At 44.1% G+C, this 21636-nt stretch overlaps 1 protein-coding gene and 1 long non-coding RNA gene across 17 annotated transcripts in view; one reads left to right on the top strand and one right to left on the bottom strand.

The window, feature by feature from the left end:
* Positions 1–12616: 12616 nt before the first annotated feature.
* LOC126936219 (uncharacterized) lies at positions 12617–15509 on the bottom strand. 2 transcript variants are annotated; one of them, XR_007719396.1, is made up of 3 exons: positions 15288–15509; positions 14240–14507; positions 12617–13208 (listed from the first exon to the last, which is right to left on the bottom strand). It is a non-coding gene; the product is annotated as an uncharacterized LOC126936219 (long non-coding RNA). The 2 variants fall into 2 exon arrangements; XR_007719395.1 differs by having other exon boundaries at positions 14240–14504; positions 15288–15506.
* Positions 15429–21636, top strand: part of CD44 (CD44 molecule (Indian blood group)) — a 91551-nt gene continuing 85343 nt past the window's right edge. For 14 of the 15 annotated variants that reach the window (XM_050758747.1, XM_050758746.1, XM_050758745.1 and 11 more), the window contains exon 1: positions 15432–15921. In XM_050758747.1, coding sequence (XP_050614704.1) covers positions 15855–15921 — 67 coding nt within the window. In that variant the 5' untranslated portion in view covers positions 15432–15854. Of the gene's footprint in view, positions 15922–21636 lie in introns of all 15 variants that reach the window. The other variant, XM_050758748.1, reaches the window with a different exon arrangement.

Genomic DNA, 21636 nt, shown 5'->3' with positions numbered 1-21636 from the left:
TTTTGAGGAACTTCAGCTGCAAACGCTCCTGGTCTCTCTGACCATCCTTTGCTCCCTTCTCCCCACAAAAGGAGGAGGAAATTCTCTCTGTTGGTGAGTTTGGAGATAAACTGGACATTTTCCACCTGGCACCTCCGTTTCCCTCTCAGATATGCCACCCGCAGTGAGGATCCATTCTGGGCTGCTATCCACTCTGTGGCAAGTGAGGAAAGCTAGAAATTTTATGAGGTGTGCTGCAAGTTCATTTCAGGGGACAGGATTAGGGACTCTGCTGTGGCTACATATTTAAGCTGTATTCTTTTCTTCAGCTTTTCCTGGTCATAAAGCTCAGATTCTGATCTCCATCTATCTGATTCCTATATAATTCCTTCCATATCTCTTCCTGAGTTCAGAACCAAATAAGAAAAATATTTGGAAGGCATTATTCATTGGACCCTTAGACTCTAACTCAAACCATGAAATCAAAATTGGTTAGTTTTAATAAAACTAAAAATAAAGGTATGAATAACGGTGTGAGGGTAAAACCTCACATCCCATCTACTAGCATACTGCTTTTATGTGGTCTGTTGCTCCAATGTAGCTATATTTTCTGCAGAATGTGAGGGATATTTTCATATCCTGGTGAGAGCTGGGATGTTGTTTCCAAAATTTAAAAAGCTGGGATTCTACAAAGGCCTTTAAAAAACCTTAGAAGGGATGAGAAAAGAACTGAGTTCAGAATAGAGTTTCTGAGCTAGGATGGGTGGGATGAGTGAGTGGCGTAAGTGGCTCTAAAATCATTTGACCTGTTGGGTTATTGCAAATCAGGCTGCGTTTGGCTCTAGGAAACATTCTGGGTTTCAGCCGCATAGTGTTGAGCCAGCTGAAGGTAAAAGAATAGAAATACAGTGTTAGTAGTAGTCAGAGCAGCAGTAGTATTAGCACCAACTAAAGTATGCTGGATATGTGCTATTTTATTTTATCATTTTATTAAGTCCTCACTATGACTCTTTGAATTAAGTATTACATTAGCCTTGCTTTACATTTGAGAAAATTGAGGCTTAGAAAGATTAAGTAGTTTGTCTAAGGTCACACAGCTAGAAGCACCAAACCTGGATTTTAACCTGGCCACTGGGACTCCACTTTAGATACTAACTCCATATTGCAATCAAACTGTTTATAACCATTCCAATTTCCGATCAGTTTTCTGAAGGGATAATGCCACACAAGCAAAAAGCTACATGTGTAAAATTTTCCATTAGAATGTTTTATATCGCTGTGATCCGAAGAAGTGACTTGAATGCACACCAGCATGGAACTATATTAATAAATTATGTTACATCCAATCAATAGAATGCTAGATGTAATTTTAAAATAGTAATTCCAGAATTTACATTAAAAATGAGCATTATATTCTACTATAAAGACACATGCACATGTATATTTATTGCAGCACTATTTATGATAGCAAAGACATGGAACGAACTCAAATGCCCATCAATGATAGACTGGATAAAGAAAATGTGGTACATATACACCATGGAATACTATGAAGCCATGAAAAGGAATGAGATCACGTCCTTTGCAGGGACATGGATGAAGCTGGAAGGCATCATCCTCAGCAAGCTAATACAAGAACAGAAAACCAAACACCAATGTTCTCACTCATAAGTGGGAGTTGAACAATGAGAACACCTGGACACAGGGAGGGGAACAACACACATCAAGGCCTGTTGGAGGGTAGAGGGTGAGGGGAGGAGGAGCATCAGGACAAATACCTAAGGCATGCGGGGCTTAAAATTATATGATGGTCACTTGGACACAGGAAGGGGAACATCACACACCGGGGGCTATTGTCGGGGGGAGGGGGGAGGAATAGCATTAGGAGATATACCTAATGTAAATGATGAGTTAATGGGTGCAGCACCACCATATACATAACTGCCAATACATAACTGCCAATACATAACACTGGTGTTATATATATGCCAATATACATAACACCAATACATAACTGCCATATGTATTACATATGGCACATGTATACATATGTAACAAACCTGCACGTTGTGCACATGTACCCTAGAACTTAAAGTAAAATTAAAAAAAAAAAAAGAAAACTGAGAAAAAAAATTATATGACGGGTTGATAGGTGCAGCAAACTACCATGGCACATGTGTACCTACATAACTAACTTTTATGTATGGTGTATACTTTATGTATGTATGTACACTTTCTCTACGTGTATCCCAGAACTTAAAGTAAAATTAAAAAAAAAAGTTTTGAATTTGTCCAGTAAATAATAAATAAGTATAAAGCTGAAAATAAATGAGTTCCTTAGTAAGGCTAAGGAACAAAGCTGAGGAGAAAATGGCATGTATGCCCAGATGGCAACAGTCTAAAAAAAGCAGGCCCACCTGCGATACAACACTGAAAGGAAATATGCACAAACAAAAATAACAACGTTTAATAAGAAGTGGGATCTAGGTGAATATTTTTCTTTTAGCTAAAGTTGTTTCTAACATTGCAGAGGCCCTATTTTGTAGAGAAAAGCAGAACATATCGGTAGGGGATACTGCAGGCAGAATCACGTGTATGTGCGTACACTGGCTAGTTCATTGGTGGGGAGCAGGGCCACTGGGCACACTTGCAGAGGGCTTTCTCCCTGCTGAAATGTGGCTCAGCCTCATCTGACCTGCAGATATTAGCCTGACCTTCAAGAAGGCTGCAGCCAGGTGAGATTCTTCTCCTCTCGAGTCTCTTTAAACTTTCAGTAGACGCTGAAGTCATAAGTGCAGTTTCCTATAATCATCCCACAGAAAAGGAAAACTCTGTCTCCAGACAGCTTGTATCCTGAGGTATTCAGGAGCCTACCCAAGATGCTGGTGACACCACTGAGACGTGGGAGAGAAGCACATGGGGCAGGACAGGGCAGAGGGAAAGACAACACAGCAAAAACTTTTCTAGAGGAAATAAGATGCAAATGAGCAAAGGGCATGAAGAGAGAAACACATGTTAAGGCGTTGGATGGTAAGTGACTTTCTCAGAGGGTTAAGACAGAAAAAGGTAATATGATTGATTAGTCGGTTTCCTCCATCTACAGAGGCCCTTACTGCAATGCAATGAAAGGGGCTTTGGTGTGAGACCAGGTTCCATCTGCTTCCTGGCTGTGTGAGTGTGGGCAAATGGCTTAACCTCTCTGATCCTCAGATTCTTTAAGTGGTAATAGCCATTTCTCCAGGACAGCAGGGAGTGAGATGTTCTGAGAAAGCCCTTCTCCCAGTGCCTGTCTGATGACATAGGTGGCACTTCAGTTATTCTCTACTTCTTTCCCCTTGGAGACGGGGCTTTCTGAAACCATCCACAGTACGGGCATAGACCCAGGCTCTGTCCCAGACAGCAAAGCATTTCCTGTGCCCTCCAAGTCCATCCCATGGGACAGCTCCCTGCCATTCTCCCTTCCTCTCCAACTGGGTACCAGAAAAGCCTGCCACTGCTTACCAGAGGTAAGGGAGAGGTGACCTGAGGGCTGCCCCCGAGCATCTGCTCTGCTCTGCAAGTGAGTTTCCTGATTGCGTGTGATGAGAACGGAAACAAAAGCTGCAATCACTTTTGCACCAACCTAATATAAAAGGTCTGAATCAGGCCACCAGGAGCTGATACTCTGTGGGTGGGGGAAGAAAAAGGGACAAACCCAGGCTGAGGAAGTGGCAGGCTGTAGCAAGACCAAGGTGGGTTGAAGAAAGAGTGAAATTAAACCAAAAAACTCCCCAAAACAGTCATATATGTGACTGGTGGGAGGGGAACCAGGGCAAGAGATAGGAATGAAGGGAAAATAAGGAGAGGATGCAAAATGAGAAAGTGAGGGAGACAGGGAAAAAGAGAAGGGGAGAAAAAGTGGGAGTGGGAGAAAAACAGAAATTAAAAGAAGACAAAAAGAATGGGGCGCTTGAGGAAGGTTAAAAATGTCTGGGAAATTGGTAGAATCGCCATCATTCCTCTGCAACCTGGAGAAAGCAAGAGGCACCTACTGAATGCGATGATTTATGGAGCAGGTAATGTTCACTGGATGAGGAGTGGCTTCTCCGTGGGGTGAAGCAATGGAAATGTTGTTGTTGGTTTGTCTGTGGAGACATGACTACCCCATGCTGGATGTCCCCTGACCCACAACACTAGGTGAGAATAGAGGAAGTTTTCCATCTCTGAAAACAGCAAGCAATGACTTGGACAGTACTAACAACCACCATTGGTACAGCTCCATCTGGACTGGGACAGAGGACATTGGTTACTTCTGAGAAAGTCAGACTTAGGCGTAACTTGGGCTAAAGTCCAAGCCAAGGGTGTTTCTGGGTTTTCCCTTGTTTTTTTCTGAGTGCTCAGAGTTCTCATGCCCTCACCCACATCTACGACCCTGGGTCAAACATCCTGATGAGAAAAGATCATCTAAACTCATTGACCCAAAGGCAAAAGGGACTGATAAGACTTTAAATGCTCAGATGGTAGACTTTGGGGCATCTGCTGGCTGGCAGACGAGGGGCCAGAAGGATCTTCTCTGAAGGACACCATAGGGTGCTTTGCCTCCTGCTTTCTCATCTTTGTCAGTGTCACTCAGAGGTCCCCCGATGGGACTATTCACTACACTTGTGCTGTGGGCTGGATGTAAGATTGGGCCAGATCCCCAGCTCCCATTTCCCACAGAATTGGTGTGAGCATGGGAGGCTTCCTTTTCACTTCTACTGCAGACAGATCAAGTCCACCTAGCATGTGATGGAGACTGTCCTCAAGACAAGGGTGTTTCCATAGAGGTGATGTCAGAGTCACTCAATGTGTGTGTGTGTGTGATGTTTACTGAATCTTAATATTTTTTAGAATAATATTGCTCGATTCAAAAGTAATATACATATTTTTATAATACATGTACAAAATCACTAGTAGAAAGAGTTTAAAATTACCAATAACGTACTAATAGTATTGTGGTTAGATAAGGGTTTAAAAGTCCTTATCTTTTACGGATACATACTGAATATTTACAGACAAGTGTATGATGTTTGGAATTTGTTTCAAAATAATCCAGCAGTTGGGGAGGAGGTAGGAGGTACAGACAGATAACATGGGCTATGAGTGGGTAATTGTAGAAGCTGGGTAATGGCTGTGTGGAAATTCATTATAATTTTGTCTTTACTTGTATGTATTTATGATTGAAATTTTCCATAATTAAAGGTTGTTTTTGGCCATATGCAGTTGCTCACGCCTGTAATCCCAGCACTTTGGGAAGCCGAGGCGGGAGGATCTCCTGAGGTTGGGAGTTTGAGACCAGCCTGACCAAAATGGAGAAACCCTATCTCTATTAAAAATACAAAAAATTAGCCAGGCGTGGTGGTGTATGTCTGTAATCTCAGCTACTCGGGAGACTGAGGCAGGAAAATCGCTTGAACCCAGGAGGTGGAGGTTGCGGTGAGCCGAGATCATGCCATTGCACTCCAGCCTGGGCAACAAGAGCGAAACTCCAACTCAAAAAAAAAAGAATTTTATCTTCCTTTTGTGCCAAATGTATCTTTCCATTAAACTTTCACTTATTTGAGAAAAAAAATCACCAGTGGTCCCACCTCACGTCAGTCCTTTTCCTATTCATAGGTAAACACAGAGATGTTGAAAACAAGACCTTATTGATTTGGTCAGTTTTAATTTTTGCACAGTCTATTTCAGAGTACAGTGAACAGGAACTCTTCGAAGGTGGAGGCATGCTCAGTGAGTGAGGCTCACCCAGGTGTCTCCATTCTTATCATTGTGGCATGGTAGGTGCCGTGGACCTAGGAAATAAGTGAAGAAATGAGTACAGACCAAGACATCAACATGCATAACCCCCCATTAGAAGAAGAAACAGGAGAAAAGACTCAGAGGAGGAGCAAGGGATGGAGAGAGAAATGTAGCAAAAACAACAGTTTCCTGGACTCCACGTTCTTCTCTTTCCTCTGGACTCACAGCTGGACCACAAAACCTTTCCAGCTTTCCTTGCAGTTAGGTGAGGCTACACGACCGGGTTCTGGCCAATGGAATGAGGGTGGAAGTGAAGGTCCCACTATCAGATCTAGCCCATAAAAACCTCACAAACAATTCTCCTCCATACTCTTTTTCCTTCCACCAACTGAATGGACATGACCTCAGTGAACTTGGAGGTCATGTATTGAAAACTGCAGAGTCTCTATCAGCCTGAATTGTTTATCCCTCTTCACCATCCTATCTACCCAGAAACCCTTACAAGTATTAGGTAACCACAGGATAAATGTGTATCTGTTTAAGCCATTCTACCTCGTAGCTGAAATTGGACCAAAAACACAGAACGATAAATTCATCTGAAAGGTAGAATGAAAGATAGGCTATAGCCGTATCTATAAAGACAAGGGAAAATATAATTTTAAGGAAGGTGAGTCAATAATAACAAAGACTGTTTTTTAGACCCTGCTATATTCTAAAGTCTTGATAAGTTGAATAGATGCATGATTATATTATATATTTTAAGTTTCATAATAATTATATCAAGTATTAAATGAGGATCTTAAGCTCAAAGAGGTTGAGTACATTGCCCAAAATTCCACAGCAAATAAATAATGCTCTTCAACACCATATGATCTTACATCCAAAATAATAAGTCTAAAGAGCCAGTTAAAGTGACTTGCAGAATAGTGGACAGGATTGAGCCAGGGAAAGGAAGGGGGGCGTTTATTGGGCATGGGATGGTGAGGATTGAGTAACAGGACACTGCTCATCCATCAAGATCTGGTTCAGGCACCCTTCTTCTCTATAGAGCCTTTTTGAGCTACACTTGTCAGTATCACCACTCTGAATATCTTTCTTTTCTTTCTTTCTTTTTTTATTTTTTGAGACAGAGTCTCGCACTGTTGCCCAGCCTGGAGTGCAGTAGTGTGATCTCCGCTCACTGCAAGCTCCGCCTCACAGGTTTATGCCATTCTCCTGCCTCAGCCTCCCAAGTAGCTGGGACTACATGGACTCACCACCATGCCCGGCTAAGTTGTTTTGTATTTTTAGTAGAGATGGGGTTTCATCGTGTTAGCCAGGATGGTCTCAATCTCCTGACCTCGTGATCTGTCCGCCTTGGCCTCCCAAAGTGCTGAGATTACAGGCGTGAGCCACCATGCCCGGCCTCTGAATTTCTTTATTATTTACTACTCCTTATCCAGTGCATTACAAACTTCCTTAGAGTATTACTGGACTTGCTCTCAGGTCGATTTATATGCTAGATTTTTACTGCTTACTCACATTAGGTTCTTCTCTACCTTTAGGCAAATGAAAGGATTACCCTTTCCCAGTCGTCTTGCACTTAAGTGGGATCATGTGACTAGCTCTAGCTAATGGGCTGGGAAAAGAAGTGACATCTATTATTTCTGAGACAAAGCATTTAATCACTGGCATGAGACCTTCTACTATTCTTTTTCCCTGCTGCAGCAATTGTGTTACGAGACAGAGGTAGCACAAGATCAGTGAGCAACTGCACGGAAGATGGTTGTTTTTAGAGAGTTTCCTGAACCCACAGCCAATTTAGCATGGCAAGAAGTCACCTGGGTAATGGTGTTAAACCAATGATACTTTGCTGATGTTGTTACTGCAGCACAACTCAGAGTATTTTGACAAATACAATTTAATCTTCCATCACGATCAGAGATGTCAAATATTAATCATCAGTATTACCACTGCCTCATGCTACAGACATGATGTATATTATTAATTCATCAATGGACTTTTATCCATTGAACTGTAAAGCCTTAGAATCTTTCTCATCATGGTAAACTAAGCAGTCATTATTAATTGATTACTTGTGAAAATTAGGGGAAACCCACTAAAGTCATTCCATTCCAGTCGGCATAAAATCCAAACTTCTTACTGGGGCCTGAAAAGGGGCACAAGAGCTAGCCTTACCTTCCTCTTCAATCTCATTTCCTACTATTTGCTTCCTCATCACTCTGCTCCATCCACATTAACCTTTTTGGTTCCTCAAACACACTAAGAACACTCCCATCTCAAAGCCTTTACATTTGCTATGCACTTTTTTTTTTTTTTTGGTGCAAATTTGCCTGAAATGTCACCTCTTTGCCCAGACCTTCCTAGTCTCCCTTATTAAAATTGCCTGCACCCTCCACCCACTTCCTCAATGATAATAAAATGCCAGTCGTCTTTTTGTGCTGTTGTATTCTTGGTATTTAGAGTAGTGCCTGGAATATAGAGGTATATACAAAATAGTTCTTAAACTAATGAAGGCAACTGATCCACCAACCCTGATCTAGATCATAATCTCTGAAGAGAGAGGGCAGGTCCTTCTTATCTGTGGCTTGTCCTCTGTGGTGAATCCATGTAGTGCATACAGAAGGTGTCCATTAAATCCCCATTGGATGATTAGAAGACTTTTATTTTCCATTGCATCATCATGGAGTCACATCTGTGTCTTTTTGCCTCTTTCACCTTCATAGGCTCTCTCAAGACGTTTCTTCCTTTCTCTCTGCCTAGCCCGCTCTCCCCACATCCTCTCCCATTAAAGTTCAGTTCAATAAGTCTCTTTCTCACCCACACCATGCCTTCTAGAGCAGCATTCTTCTGTGGCTGGGAAACAGTAGCCAGCAATAAAATGCGTTTTGGCCTGGACTCACATCCATGTTCTGTACCTATTCCTTTTCTACAGGATTTGATGCTAAGCCCAGTCAGGACTTGGCAGGAGCCTTATGCCTGTACATTACAGCCCAGAATTTCTACCCTTTGGGTGTTTTAAAGAGAAGCAGCTGTTACCATCTGCCAGATGAAAGGCTTTGCCTTTGAAAATAGACTGTGAGGCATGTTCAGGCAGAAAGGGACTCTCTGGAGATCTGAGAGGATAGGACTCAGAAGACCTGCCACTCATTTGGATTGCCATACAACTGTAGGCAAAGTATCAGAGATGTCTAGTTTCTATCACAGTGAAGGAGAGAGAATTATGTTCTTTGGGTAGGATGGAATGATGTGGGGAGGGATTGTAGGTGAGGCCAAGTGGTGAAAAGGGCACAGACCTCAGAATCGGAAGACTTGAGGTTTAGAGTCAAAGTCCTGAATTCAAGACCCAATGGTAGCAGCATCCACCAGCCACCTGAGCCACCATTTACCCTTTTGTAAAATGGTGTGATGCTCTCCTACATTCATCAAGTCTTTTTGGTTGCATGGAACAGAAACCAGCTTATGCTAATGTAAACAGAATAAAAGGAATTTATTGGCAGGATCTGACTGCATTCTTGCCATTGGTTTCTGTAAGGCACGTGTGTCAAGATTGGACTAGAAAAAGAAACCCGAAAAGTGTTAGACCTCAAGAAGTATTTCCTGCATTTCTGTGAGCTTCTGCTTTATTCTTATTTCCCCTGCTTCTCTGTCCTCATGGAGGTGTACTGCTGCCCCACAGCTTCCAAGTTTGCGTCTTAAACCTTCAGCCATGCTCTAATCCCAAATGTCAGGAACAAAGACTGATTGATCGGGATTGCTTTAGATGTCTACTACGGGGTCGAATCAGTCCTGGGCATGGGAAGTGAGAGTCACATAGTAAAACTGTGGCTGCCAGAAGCTGCTTTTCACACTCTGGATGAAATATTTAGAGAAGGAACTATAACTTGTGGGTTGGGCCAACAATCCAAAAAGGGTCTTGTGGGTATAATCATTATTGAATAAACTCTCAGGTGCTGTAAAGAGAAAATGGTGTTATTTCTAGTCAGAATATACAACCATCCCACAACGATACTATAAGGAATCAAGGCATAGTCCTGTGCAAATCTAAAATTTTCCATTGACTAGCCAAGGTCTGAGTCTACACATTTAAAGTTGTCTTATTCTAGGATTCTAGTGTTTCAGAGGGCTGTGAGAGTCAGCATTCTCCATCCTCTACCTTAGCAATACTCTTTTCACCTCCTCCACTTCAACAAAAGCTTCCAAAGGAAATCTTTCTTCTTAAAAAAAAAAAAAAAAACTGACTTCCATGATTCAGAATAAAATTTGGTAAAGACTAATGAATTAGGACTCCATTAATTTAGCATTTTTGCTACGTCAAGAATCAGAAAGGGATTAAACTTCTGTATCCCCATATCTCTTAAAGCCAGGAAAGATTTGCTAAGTGAAATAAAAATGTGACTTTGGACAAGTTTTGTAACCTTTCTAAGACTTTGTTTCCTTATCCGTGAAATAGAAATTAACTTTTCATAGGATTGTTGTGACAATTAAATGACATTAGGCTTGACATGTAGAAAGTACTGGCTATTAGCTACAATGTTGAAGATAATGGTGGTTGTAGTGATGGTAGTGATAACTCTAGTGGTGATGGTGGATAATGGTAGCGGTGGTGGTGATGGTGGTGGTTATGATAGTGGCAGTGGTGATGGTGGAGGTGGTGTTAGTCTTCAAGGTAGTCATGGTGGTTGTGGTAGTGTGATGATGGCAATAGTGGCAGTGAAGGAGTGGTGATGATTAATTATGACAGAACCAAGAATGTATAAATTGTTCTCAGCACATAGTAGTCATATACTGAATGAGTGCAGAGAACAAGCCTTTTTCAGACAATTACAAGGCTCTTAGTTACCATTTACATATCAACCATGGATATGTCCAAAACAAATCATGCTTAAATGTTCATTAAAACAGATTCCTAAAGCCTTCCAATAGATGTTTAACCACTTTGTATGAAGTGAAGAGGAATAAATATGAATTTTAGTTACTACATGAACATAAAAGAAATATAATTAAAAATAAATATAATTACATTTCCCTTAAATAGTAGTGCATAAAATATAGACTGTTTCACTCGTCTTCCTTCCAGACAGCTTGCTACATAAAGTCACATACCATTAATTCAAATCTCATCCTCAAAAATTCACATTTCTAAATTTATTATCATCCAAGTCTAGGATTTGTCCTATCTGCATACTATTTTAACCTCCAAAGGTCTGTGTAAAACCTATTTTGTGGCTAACATGGACCTATCTAAAAAAAATCCAGATGCATCTGTCCCCTTGGCACTTCCAGGGTGCAGCAACTACACCAATTTCTTTATCTGCCATAATTTGAAAGCCTTATTAATCCCAAAGGCTCAGCTCTGTAATCAGACTTGGTTAGCTTGAGACTAATCCTTGGAGGTCATTTATTTTTCATGAAGTTTGCTTCCCAGCTACTGATTTATTTAGACTTTACTAATAATTATTTCACAAGAGCTTTTTTCACCACCGCTCATTTGTATATGTAGAATTCACACTGTAAATATGAACTAAGTATGAATTTTTTTAAGAGTTAAAGTTCAACTGGAATGTCACTTTTTCTTTACTGTGCCAGATCATTCCTTTTCTGGGAAGCAATCCCATGAAATAATTAAATATTGTTCCTTTAAAAGTCTGTGACCTGCTGCATTTGTAATCCTTGAATTCCACGATTCGGTCCAAGGTCTCCCAGCTTTGCATTTCACACTCCTGCTCACATTTGGTTTAGATTTGGTTTTTCGTTGCTTGAGAGGAGCAGGATTTATTACTACCAGTCAGAAGCCATCAGGCCCCAATATTTCAGCAAAGAACACTAGTCTGCCAGAGTGAGTAATGCTCTGGCTACACCCAAGTGTCCCTGAACCAGTCACCCCAAATAGGATGTCATTGCTTGCATTTATTTAGAAACTGTCAAGTTGTCTACGTGTTTCCACCCACTAGTTCATGTGATTCCTGAAACACCCCTATGTGCTTTGATGGGAGGAAAAAAAATAACAGTCCCTCATGCATTTATGTAATGCTTATTTATGGAGCACAGTGTATATGTTAGGGACTGAGAGCTGAGTATGTGCTAGTGCCCCAGAAGGACATGTCCCTGTTCTCAGGTATCTTAGAGGTCACTGAGTCGCACCACGTGGCAGGCACCCCAGGAAATGGTCTTGATGTCTTCTTTCACTGACTACTCATAATAAACTATGGGAAAGGTCTGATTACCCTTGTTTTGTGGCTGGGATTGCCAAAACTCCCATAGGTTAAGTCATCCTCTGATAAGGGGGAAAGACAATGCTCAGACCTGGGCTTTCTCAGTCCAAGGCTGCTGATTGCATTCTGGATTTTTTCCAAATAGTGTGACCTCATGTCAACTCAAATCAATTCAAGTTTCCTTTCCAGTTTCCCACATCCCATGGTTTGGCTTAGAAAGAAAGGTGGTGCAACACACAATAGATATCAAGCATCTAAGAGTTTGGAAGGGTTTGTGTGACCACTGAAGTAGGCAAGGTGTATTTGGAATGGAAAGTGGATGGCAGGGGAGCTCAAAGAGGTGATCCAGGAATTCCCAAAGGTGGGCCTTGACTCAGTAAGTCACCGGGTCTGTTATTTGAAATGAGTCATTTGTGGTATGGGGGCAAATGACTTCAGTCCCTCACCAAACTATCGGGAAGAAGGCAAACAAAATACTCCCCTCTGCTGGGGAGAAGAATCCTAATTACAGCCCCTAGAATTTGCATGCCCTTCTACAGTTTGCAAAGCACTTTCAGACCTGTTTATTCCTTGGTGGAATTGTTTACTGCACTAATGGAGAAGGGACCAGGACTTGATATGGCCTAGTTTGGTAGATTTATATATTTTTAAAGAATAATCCTCTGTCAAAATGTAATTTCATGCAGTAGTCTGGTATATAAAACTGACGCAGGTGGAACTTCTGTGGTTGGGATGGGGCCTGGGGAGGGAGAGGCACAGCTTACTCTTAAGCTTTTACTCTGACCACTATGTCTGCTTCTGAGAGGTCTCTAAAGAACCTCCAGTTTCCATGAAACACAGTAAGACAGACATTGCTCCTAGTGACTCCCCATGTCACTTCACTTTCTTCCTCCAAGAAAAGGAAGCTGAAATCCCTGGAGGTTGCATGAGGTGAGCAAAGCTGCTCATTGTCCTGTATTCTTGTGCATGGAACCTCCCAGGGCTGGTTTCTCACATGGGTAGGGCCTGAAGTCTTATCTGGGAGTCAGTTTGCCCCCAGTTGTTTCAAGAAATAAAGTGTCCTCTTGGTCGCAGACAGCAGCAGCAACAACTTTTTCCTGCGGACTGGCAGCATTTTCCAAGCACCGGCTCTTCAGGTGGGAGTTTCGGGGCACTGTCTTCATTCCAGACTGGCAGCTCTTTGAGTCATGGCATGCCAGCTTCTGAGTGGCTGAGGACTAGATCCAGACAAGGATTTTTCAGTCCCAAACACTCTTCCTGAAAATGCAAGAGGAGTAGTCTTTAGTCAAACAGAAAAGTTTGCACTGGACTAGACAATGGTGGTGGTTGCACAATACTGTTAAGGTACTACATGCCACGGATATATACGCTTCTAAAAGGGGGAAACGGTAAATTTTATCTTATGCATATTTTAACATAATAATGATAATAATTTTAACTATGTACATTGGCTCCTTATTTCCTACAGGATCAAGTTCAAACTCCCTGGCATAGCTTACACTCTGTACTCCCCACACCTGTAACCTCATGTCTGCTATCTTCCCCCAGCCCCTTCATCTGATCTATGTTCAGATCAGCTGACATTGTTCTGCATTCTCTGGACAAGCCATGTTCTTTCACTTTTCTATGCTCAAACATAATTTTGCTTTTAGTAATGACAGCAAACACTTATTTAAAGTGCTTACTACATGCATATATAGACATAAATCTAGTGCTTAATACATGCAGGGCTTTTGAGTCATTTAATCCTCATCAGTTCTATGGAGTACATAGATACTATTATTAAGCCCATTTTATACTTGAGAAAATTGAGCTAATTGCGTTGGTCAATGTCACACGACTAAGAAGCAGTCAAAATAGGGTTTGGATCTAGGTGTTCTGACTCCTGAATCCAGGCTGTTCATCATTACACAGTACCACCTGTGAATGACTTGTCCCTGTAGTTTCATCTGAAGAATTCCTCCTCCTCCTTTGAGGTCTGCCTCAAATATCACTTCCCCTGTGAAGACTGTCTGGTGTTCTCCAGGAGACAGTGTGACTCCCTTCTCTAGGAACGGTAGCACCCTGAACACACACATTTTGCAACATATTTCACCTTGCATGGTAAAGGCCTGCTTGTGAGTTAGTTTCCCTACCAGAGGGTGAAGGCCCTGGAGATAGCGCCAGGTCTCGTTTACCTTGATACCCCACAACACTCATTACATGTTTGACGAATGAATGCATAGGTGGATAGTTGGGTGCATTTCTCTCAACTTTTCAATTTCTTGAAATAAATAACAAAATCTTACCTTCCCTCAGAAGTTCTGGCATGGTTCCTTCAGTCTTGCCACAGCCACTGATAATGACTTTCATTTTCTGTGCAACTCACCAGGCAAGAAGTCCTTGCAGATTTACTTTTAGTAGTTCACATGAAAAATAAATACTGTGTTTGATTTCCAAACATTAAACCATAGTGTATTATAGGTAGATATAGAGTTATCATTCAAAGTATGATATTTCAATCTCAAAGGGCTTCCCCTGAAGAATATTACAATCTCTTCCTCTCTTTAAGATCTGCTGGGTAGAAGGGGTGGGAGAAAATGAATTAATGTTTACACAGAAAGGAGGATAATGGGGGCAAAAAATAACAGATGAATGTATGGGTGGATGAGAGAATGGATAAAATGACAGGTGGATATGTTGATCATGGACAGATGGGAAATGAGTGGATATATCAATAAACAGATATGTGGGTGGATGGGTGGAGAAGAGGATGGTGGATGGTTGTGGGTTTATGAAGAGATGTGAAAAAGGAAGTGTGGAATGATGATTGAGAAGTTGTATGGGAAGATGAATAGAAGAATAGGTGTATGAATAAATTAAAAGATGTGTGGCTGGAAGAATTAATGAATGAATGGGATGATGGATGGACCTAAGTGGTTAGTGGATGGACAAGAGGATGCATGGATGCGAGAGTCCCGGAAAGACATAAGGAAAGATGGGTGGATAGATGGATGGGTGGATGGAAGGGTATTTAGGAAGATGAATGAGCATGTGTGTGGAGAGAGGTGCCCACACCCACTGGCTTGAACACATGGGTTAGCCGAGCCAAATGCCAGCCCTATGACCAGCCATCAGTAGCTTTCCCTGAGCCGTTCTGCCAAGAAGCAAAAACTTATTCAAGCCATGTGGACTTCACTTGTTTTTGAGGGGGAAAAGAATGAGCTCTCCCTCTTTCCACCTAGAAGATTCACCAACTCCCCACCCCTCACTCCCCACTGTGGGCATGGAGGCACTGCGCCACCCAGGGCAAGACCTCGCCCTGTCTCCAGCTCCTCTCCCAGGATATCCAACTACCTGTGTAACCCAGAGATCTTTCTCCAGTCGGATTCAAAGAGAAATTTAGCGGGAAAAGAGAGGCCAAAGGCTGAACCCAACGGTGCAAGCTTTTATGATGCAGTCATCCTCTGTCCTGACGTCTCGGGGCCAGCGGGAGAAGAAAGCCAGTGCGTCCTGGGTCGCAGGGGCCGGTGGGGTTCGGAGGCACAAGCACCCCGCGACACTCCAGGTTCCCCGACCCACGTCCACGGAAGCCCCGATTATTTACAACCTCAGCAGAGCACAGGGCGGAGGCAGAGGGGCCCGCCCAGGAGGGCTGCTACTTCTTTAAACCTCTGCCGGCTGCTTAGTCACAGCCCCCCTCGCTTGGGTGTGTCCTTCGCTCGCTCCCTCCCTCCGTCTTAGGTCACTTTAAGCCTCGAATAAAAACTGCAGCCAACTTCCGAGGCAGCCTCATTGCCCAGCGGACCCCAGCCTCTGCCAGGTTCGGTCCGCCATCCTCGTCCCGTCCTCCACCGGCCCCTGCCCCGCGCTCAGGGATCCTCCAGCCCCTTTCCCCCGCGCCCTCCGTTCTCTCTGGACACCATGGACAAGTTTCGGTGGCACGCAGCCTGGGGACTCTGCCTCTTGCAGCTGAGCCTGGCGCAGATCGGTGAGTGCCCGCCGCATCCTGGGCAGCAAGATGGGTGCGGGGTGCGCAGCGCGGACCCGGAGGTAGCCCCTCCGGCTGAGTCGGCGCTGGGGGACTGGAGTCAAGTGAGTTGCCTGCGAAGTGCTTTGGGCTCCGGAAAGCAGGGCTGGGATTGCGCTAAACCGTTGGAGAATGTGTCTGTGGAAGCACCGTTTGGTTGAAAGAAAAAGAGAAAGAGAAGAAAGTTTGTTGGGCAGGCTGCCGGCACGCAGTTTTGGGCGAGGTCGCTAGAGCTAGAGCACATGGCAGAAAGTAACCGTTCTCCTGGATGCGCTCAGTCAGTGTCTGGACTAACAGGCTCCTGTGCCCAAGGGCTCGTCAAGCCCCACCGGGCTGTGTCTAGGCAGGGCAGAGCTAGGCGGGGCAGGAACTGGGGCTAGAAAAGGGCGAATGGCTGTTACCAAGGTGGTCACAGAAGGGGTCACAATTGCAAGTGTGAGACTGGCTGGCAATGGGTTTTCCAGAAAGGGGTCCTGGGTTCTCTCAACTACCCACTGAGCATTGTTCCAAAGCTTACAGTCCGCACTGCCACTGCCACCTTAGCGCTGTGGAAGCCTGAACCAGCTCTGCGGTGAAGTCTTGGGTCTCCATGAGATTCCAGCCTGGGACAGGGAGCATGAATAGGAGAGGCAACCACTGGACCAGCTGCTTGGTCCTTGCTACCTCCTGCTTCTGCCAATCAGTGTGGGGGAAATCTCAACGGTAAGGTGGCTCATATTCCCTGCCTGGCAGCCTCAGAGCAGAGAGAAGAGCCTTGATACCAGCGCGACATCAGGGACACTGGGGCTAGGACTCCAATATCTCATCCCAACAGGGTCAGTGCTATGAAGGGGAGGGGCTGCGTGTAAGGTATATTCTAGCACGGCTCAATTCCAAGCATTCTCTTTCTTTGTCTATATATGTACAGATAATTACACAGCCAATTCGCTTATCGCTGGCCAAAATTAATTTTTCTCTTAAGAAGTGCCAGCTGGGTCATTAAGACAGCTCAACCTGCATGCAGTAAATTCTACTCAGCAAATATTTATTAACCCAGTTCCACGGGGGTACTGAGAAAGTGAAACGCAGTCCCACCTGGTTACTTTAGATTGCGTACCCAGTATAACTTATCTTGAATTACTTTCTGCTTTCTGTATCTTCCTACTTTCTGCAGTAGGAAGAAAGTGACCCTAGGTAGAGGCTAGGCAGGATGAGTTCTTTGTGCACATGCATCTCCCTTTCTGTGTGAGTAGGAGGTCATTACTAGGTGGGGATTTGGGGATCTAGGATTTATACTACTGAAGCTGAAATAGTAATAATAATGACAGCAATAACACAGCCGGTCATGGTGGCTCATGCCTCTAATTCCGGGACTTTGGGAGGCTGAGGCAGCAAATTTCCTGAGGTCAGGAGTTCGAGACCAGCCTTGGCCAACATGGTGAAACCCCATCTTACAAAAAATACAAAAATTAGCAGTGTGGTGGTGCAAACCTGTAGTCCCAGCTCCTTGGGACGCTGAGGCAGGAGAATTGCTTGAACCCAGGAGGCTAAGGTTGCAGTGAGCCAGCCTGGGTGACAGAGCATGACTCTGTTAAAAAAAAAAAAGCAATACAGCACTAGCTACCATGTACTGTATATTTTCACTGTGCCAGGCATTATGTTAAATCCTTTCCATGTGTTATCTCATTCTCCCCTCACAATGGCCTAGTAAGAAGTTTCCTGTTATCAGGCCTGTTTGACAGGAGGAAAACTGATGCTTAGAGAGGTTAAGTGACTTGCTGGCATTCACATAGCCAGGAGCAGTGCTGGATGGAAACCCAGCTGCACTGAGCTCCAAAGCCTAGGCTTATAATATGTTAGACTGTATAAGATGGACAAACTTGGAAAGGATTCAAGGAGGAAAGGATTTTGGTGGACTCTAGGCCTTAGGGAAAGTTCCAAAAGGGACTGGAGTTCAAATAAGCCCTTGAAAAGTGGAAACACTCAGGATGGGAGAGAAGAGTCAAGTTGGAGATCAGGGAGAGCCCTGGGCCTGGCCTCAGAGAAGAGGGCCCTGGTGGTTTCCCTATGGCCTCTAGGGAAGTTTATTTGTATGTTACCTACCAGTGCCATCTTCTGCTTTGTCTTTGGGCTTTCTGACTCCTGACTCCTTCCAACTTGTCTCCCTGATTCTTCTAAAGGGCCCCACCTCCAAATATTTGGCACGTCCTAACCCTTGAGGTTCTCCCAGAGACCGGCAGGCTCCCTCCTGCCCCGAGTTTCCACGGCCCCTTTGTGCAGCATCATTTAGAGGAAGCACAATGAAGTGCCAGTAGCAATAACTGCCCCGGCCCTCACTTTCATGTGCTTGTAAAGTTGTTTGGCAGGAACTGAGACTTGGAAAGGAGACATGACTTTGTCACAGGGCTTGGGGCTGGGCATGGGGTGGGTGGCGGGAGGGAGAAGGAGGAAGGGGGAAGGAAAGGAGCTCTTGTTGCCCCATTCTGGGGAGTGGTGGACTCTGGACAACCAAGAGGAAACTTTGGAAAGGAGCAAGGCTTTCGGGAAGAGAAGGGGATCCAGTCTTTGTATGGGAAAGCAAAAAGTGGAGAAATGGCCAAATGTAGTTAAGTGACATTGGACCCAGAAACTCTGAGTTGGGGAACAGATATCTTGAATTAGGGGTCCTGTGTAGGAGGAAGAAAGTGACCCTTGGTGGAGGCCAGCAGGGATGAGTCCTTCATTCACACGCATCTCCTTTTCTCTGTGGGCGAGGGGCTCTTTGCTTGGGAATTGCATGCCTGGTGTTGAGAAAGAGGTGAACGTCTGAGAGTCCTGGGGCTTGGGGTTGGCACATACCTTTCTGCTCTTTTCTCTCTAATTGAGCATTAGAGACTCCGCCCCTTTGCCGGGAGTTAGAACTTTGGCTGTGTTTTCCCATGTGAAGAAGCAAAGAGGCAAAGCTTCATCTCTGTTGGGGCTAGCATTGATTAATTGAGGTATTCCCCATTCACACATTGGACATCTACTTCCTGCAAAGGCATGGTGACAAGTCCGCGTGTGGGAGGCTGGCAGCCAGAAGGAAAATGTTCCGTTTGTTTTTTCCCAAATTGCCCCACAAAGGAGGGGATGCTGGACAGCATAGAATTCTTAGTTTATGACAGATTCCCTTCCATTCATTCAGGAACTATTTCCTGACTCATTGTCATAGACTCAGAGATGGGAACTCTAAGGATCATTTAGAAAACCTGAAAGAGAGGGACTAGTGACTTCCCCTCTCTGAGACTTGTTAAGATATTAGGGCAGGGCATTTTTCACTGGTCTCTCATATATCTCTATCATGAGGACTGTGGGAGCCTCAACCCCAACCCCTGCACTGGGCGGGGAGGGTGTGATCTACTGGGGTAACAACATTTGTTTCACGCCTTAAATACTACCTTACACAGTCATTACAATTTTATATATTACTCTACAATATACCCAATTTGAATTTAATGCAATAATCATGACATATATTTTTGACCATATAGCAGCGATGGTGTTTGAGAAAGATCCTCTGTATTGTCCTGGGGCTTCTAGCACCTCCTGGAACATCACTAGATGATTAGGAGCACCGAAGTTTCAAAAGCCTGACACTCTGCTATGGTACCATATGGTCCTATGTAAAGCAGGGCCCTAAGTCCTGAGTCCCTAGGAAATACCACTCAGGGAGCACTGACTCTATGCTAGACATGAAGCCAGGGGGTAGCACAGGATATCTTATCTAAGCCTCCCAACAGCCCTATACACCTAGCACTTTCTTAACTACATTTTCTAGATAAAGAGATCGAGACTTGTGGAGATGGCATGACTTGCCCCAGGGTCCAGTGGTGGAGTTGGGATTTCCCTGCCATCTAACATCCTCCTATGTTAGACTCCAGTGCTTATGCTCCTTCAATTCATTACGTGTCTGGAGGACTTTGAAAACTCTGCGTGGCTCTCCCACACTCCCTGTCTCCTGTGGCTAGCATAAGTAAAGCGTTGCATGGGTGGCTTCTCTCTCCACCCCAGCAGGCTGTGGACTCTTGGCTGTCCTGCCCTGGCCTGTCTCCCCAGGTTTGGCCACAGATATCAGAGATGCCAACCAAGTTATTTGTAAACTAAAATAAGTCACTTCCCTTATCAGAGTCCAGCTGCCCTCCCAGACATGCTCTCATTTGCAGGCTTGGAATAAAGGGAGAGGTGGTTGCTTGTCTACAAGACAAGTTAGGGCAATGCCCTCTGCCTGAATATTAGGAAAGCAGCACTACAGGAGCTCTGACTCTGACCTGGCAAGCATTTCACATGCACTGACCCAGAGACCCACTCCTCACATCTCATTAGTAGGTTGTGTGACCCCTGGCAGGAAGCTGACATGGGTCTTGAACTGAAACCCAGTGTGTGGCTCTAGGTGACACATGGCCACCCAAGTGAGGTTTTGGATCCACCTGCAGTGTCAGATGCTTCAAGGCTGGGGTCCACTGATGGAGAGGAGGTGGTTGGAGATCACCTGGGCCTCCCCAGCACTGCCTCCTGGCTGGGGCTGGGGCTGGGGCTGGGGATAAGAGAGTAACTGCACTTGTGTTTCCCCAGCACCTTCACTTTAGCTCACTCCAGCCAAGAGCCTGAAAGGGAAGTGGTTCTTGTGAAAGAATGGGCTGAAGCACGTGGCAGATGCTACCAGGCACTGTGTAGTTTTCAAAGGGGATCTTTTTCTGCCTCAGAGAGAAATTCTGGGGTTTGAACAGCAAGAAGCCGATGACTCAACTTCCTTTGTGTCCCTGCTTTAATGGGAAGGTTGCAGGCATTCTTTAGAATGGCAGGGTAGGTTGATACCTTCTACCTTAAATTTGAATCCCACTTTTCACTCACTTAGCAGGTTGAATTTTTTTAAGTGTAGCCCCCACGACTGCCCAACTGGGTTTGGAAGGCAAGCCCAATTTGCCAGAGTAAACCAGAAGGGGTGCTTTCTAAAGTTTGTGGTTCTGGAGTCTGGTCTGGCATGGATACAGTCATTGTGTGTTCCAGATTTTCCAGGAGAGTCAGGATCTCAAATATGCAAACACTCTACCAATTGATGTATAGTGTATATTTTGACTAAATGTTTATATATTTTTCCACAAATAAATACATGACTTCATGTAATTGAAAGTCAAACGCTTTTTTAAAAAAATGCTTTTTGCATAAAGAAATTCACATCTTTACAACTCCTTAACTAGGATGGTGTCAATTAAATTAATGTTTGATCCAGGACATGTGTACTTTGGAGATAAGTCTTTCATATTCCTCCTCTCTCCATTGCTCAGTCACCCCACTGTGTGACGTACCAAGATAAGCCACATGTTTGATTCTTGTTTGCTGGATGTGGACATATATACATCGCAGGTGTGCCTGTAAGTATGTGCCTGATGGATCTATGTGTGTGGTGGGAATTGGTGATGCCAAAATGCTAAAGACTTTCATGCCCCTTAAAGGGGAAAATAACCACAAGAAAACAAATTCCAATGTATCTTCTCCTGTCCGTCTTCTGCAGCACTGGGGGAGTCCCCAGATAACAAGGATCATGTCACATTCATTTTTGTGGGCCCAGATCCCAGTAGTATTGACACATAACTGTTGAACTTCAACGAATGTCTAGAATATAAGTCATGCTATCTATATATATGGAAGCATGCTGTCAGTATGGCTAAGGTGCAAATA

The sequence above is a fragment of the Macaca thibetana genome, chromosome 14, assembly GCF_024542745.1.
Source record: "Macaca thibetana thibetana isolate TM-01 chromosome 14, ASM2454274v1, whole genome shotgun sequence".
NCBI classification, from domain to species: Eukaryota; Metazoa; Chordata; class Mammalia; order Primates; family Cercopithecidae; genus Macaca; species Macaca thibetana.
The sequence above is the reverse complement of the archived record's forward strand: the minus strand, read 5'-3'. Positions and strand labels throughout refer to the sequence as shown.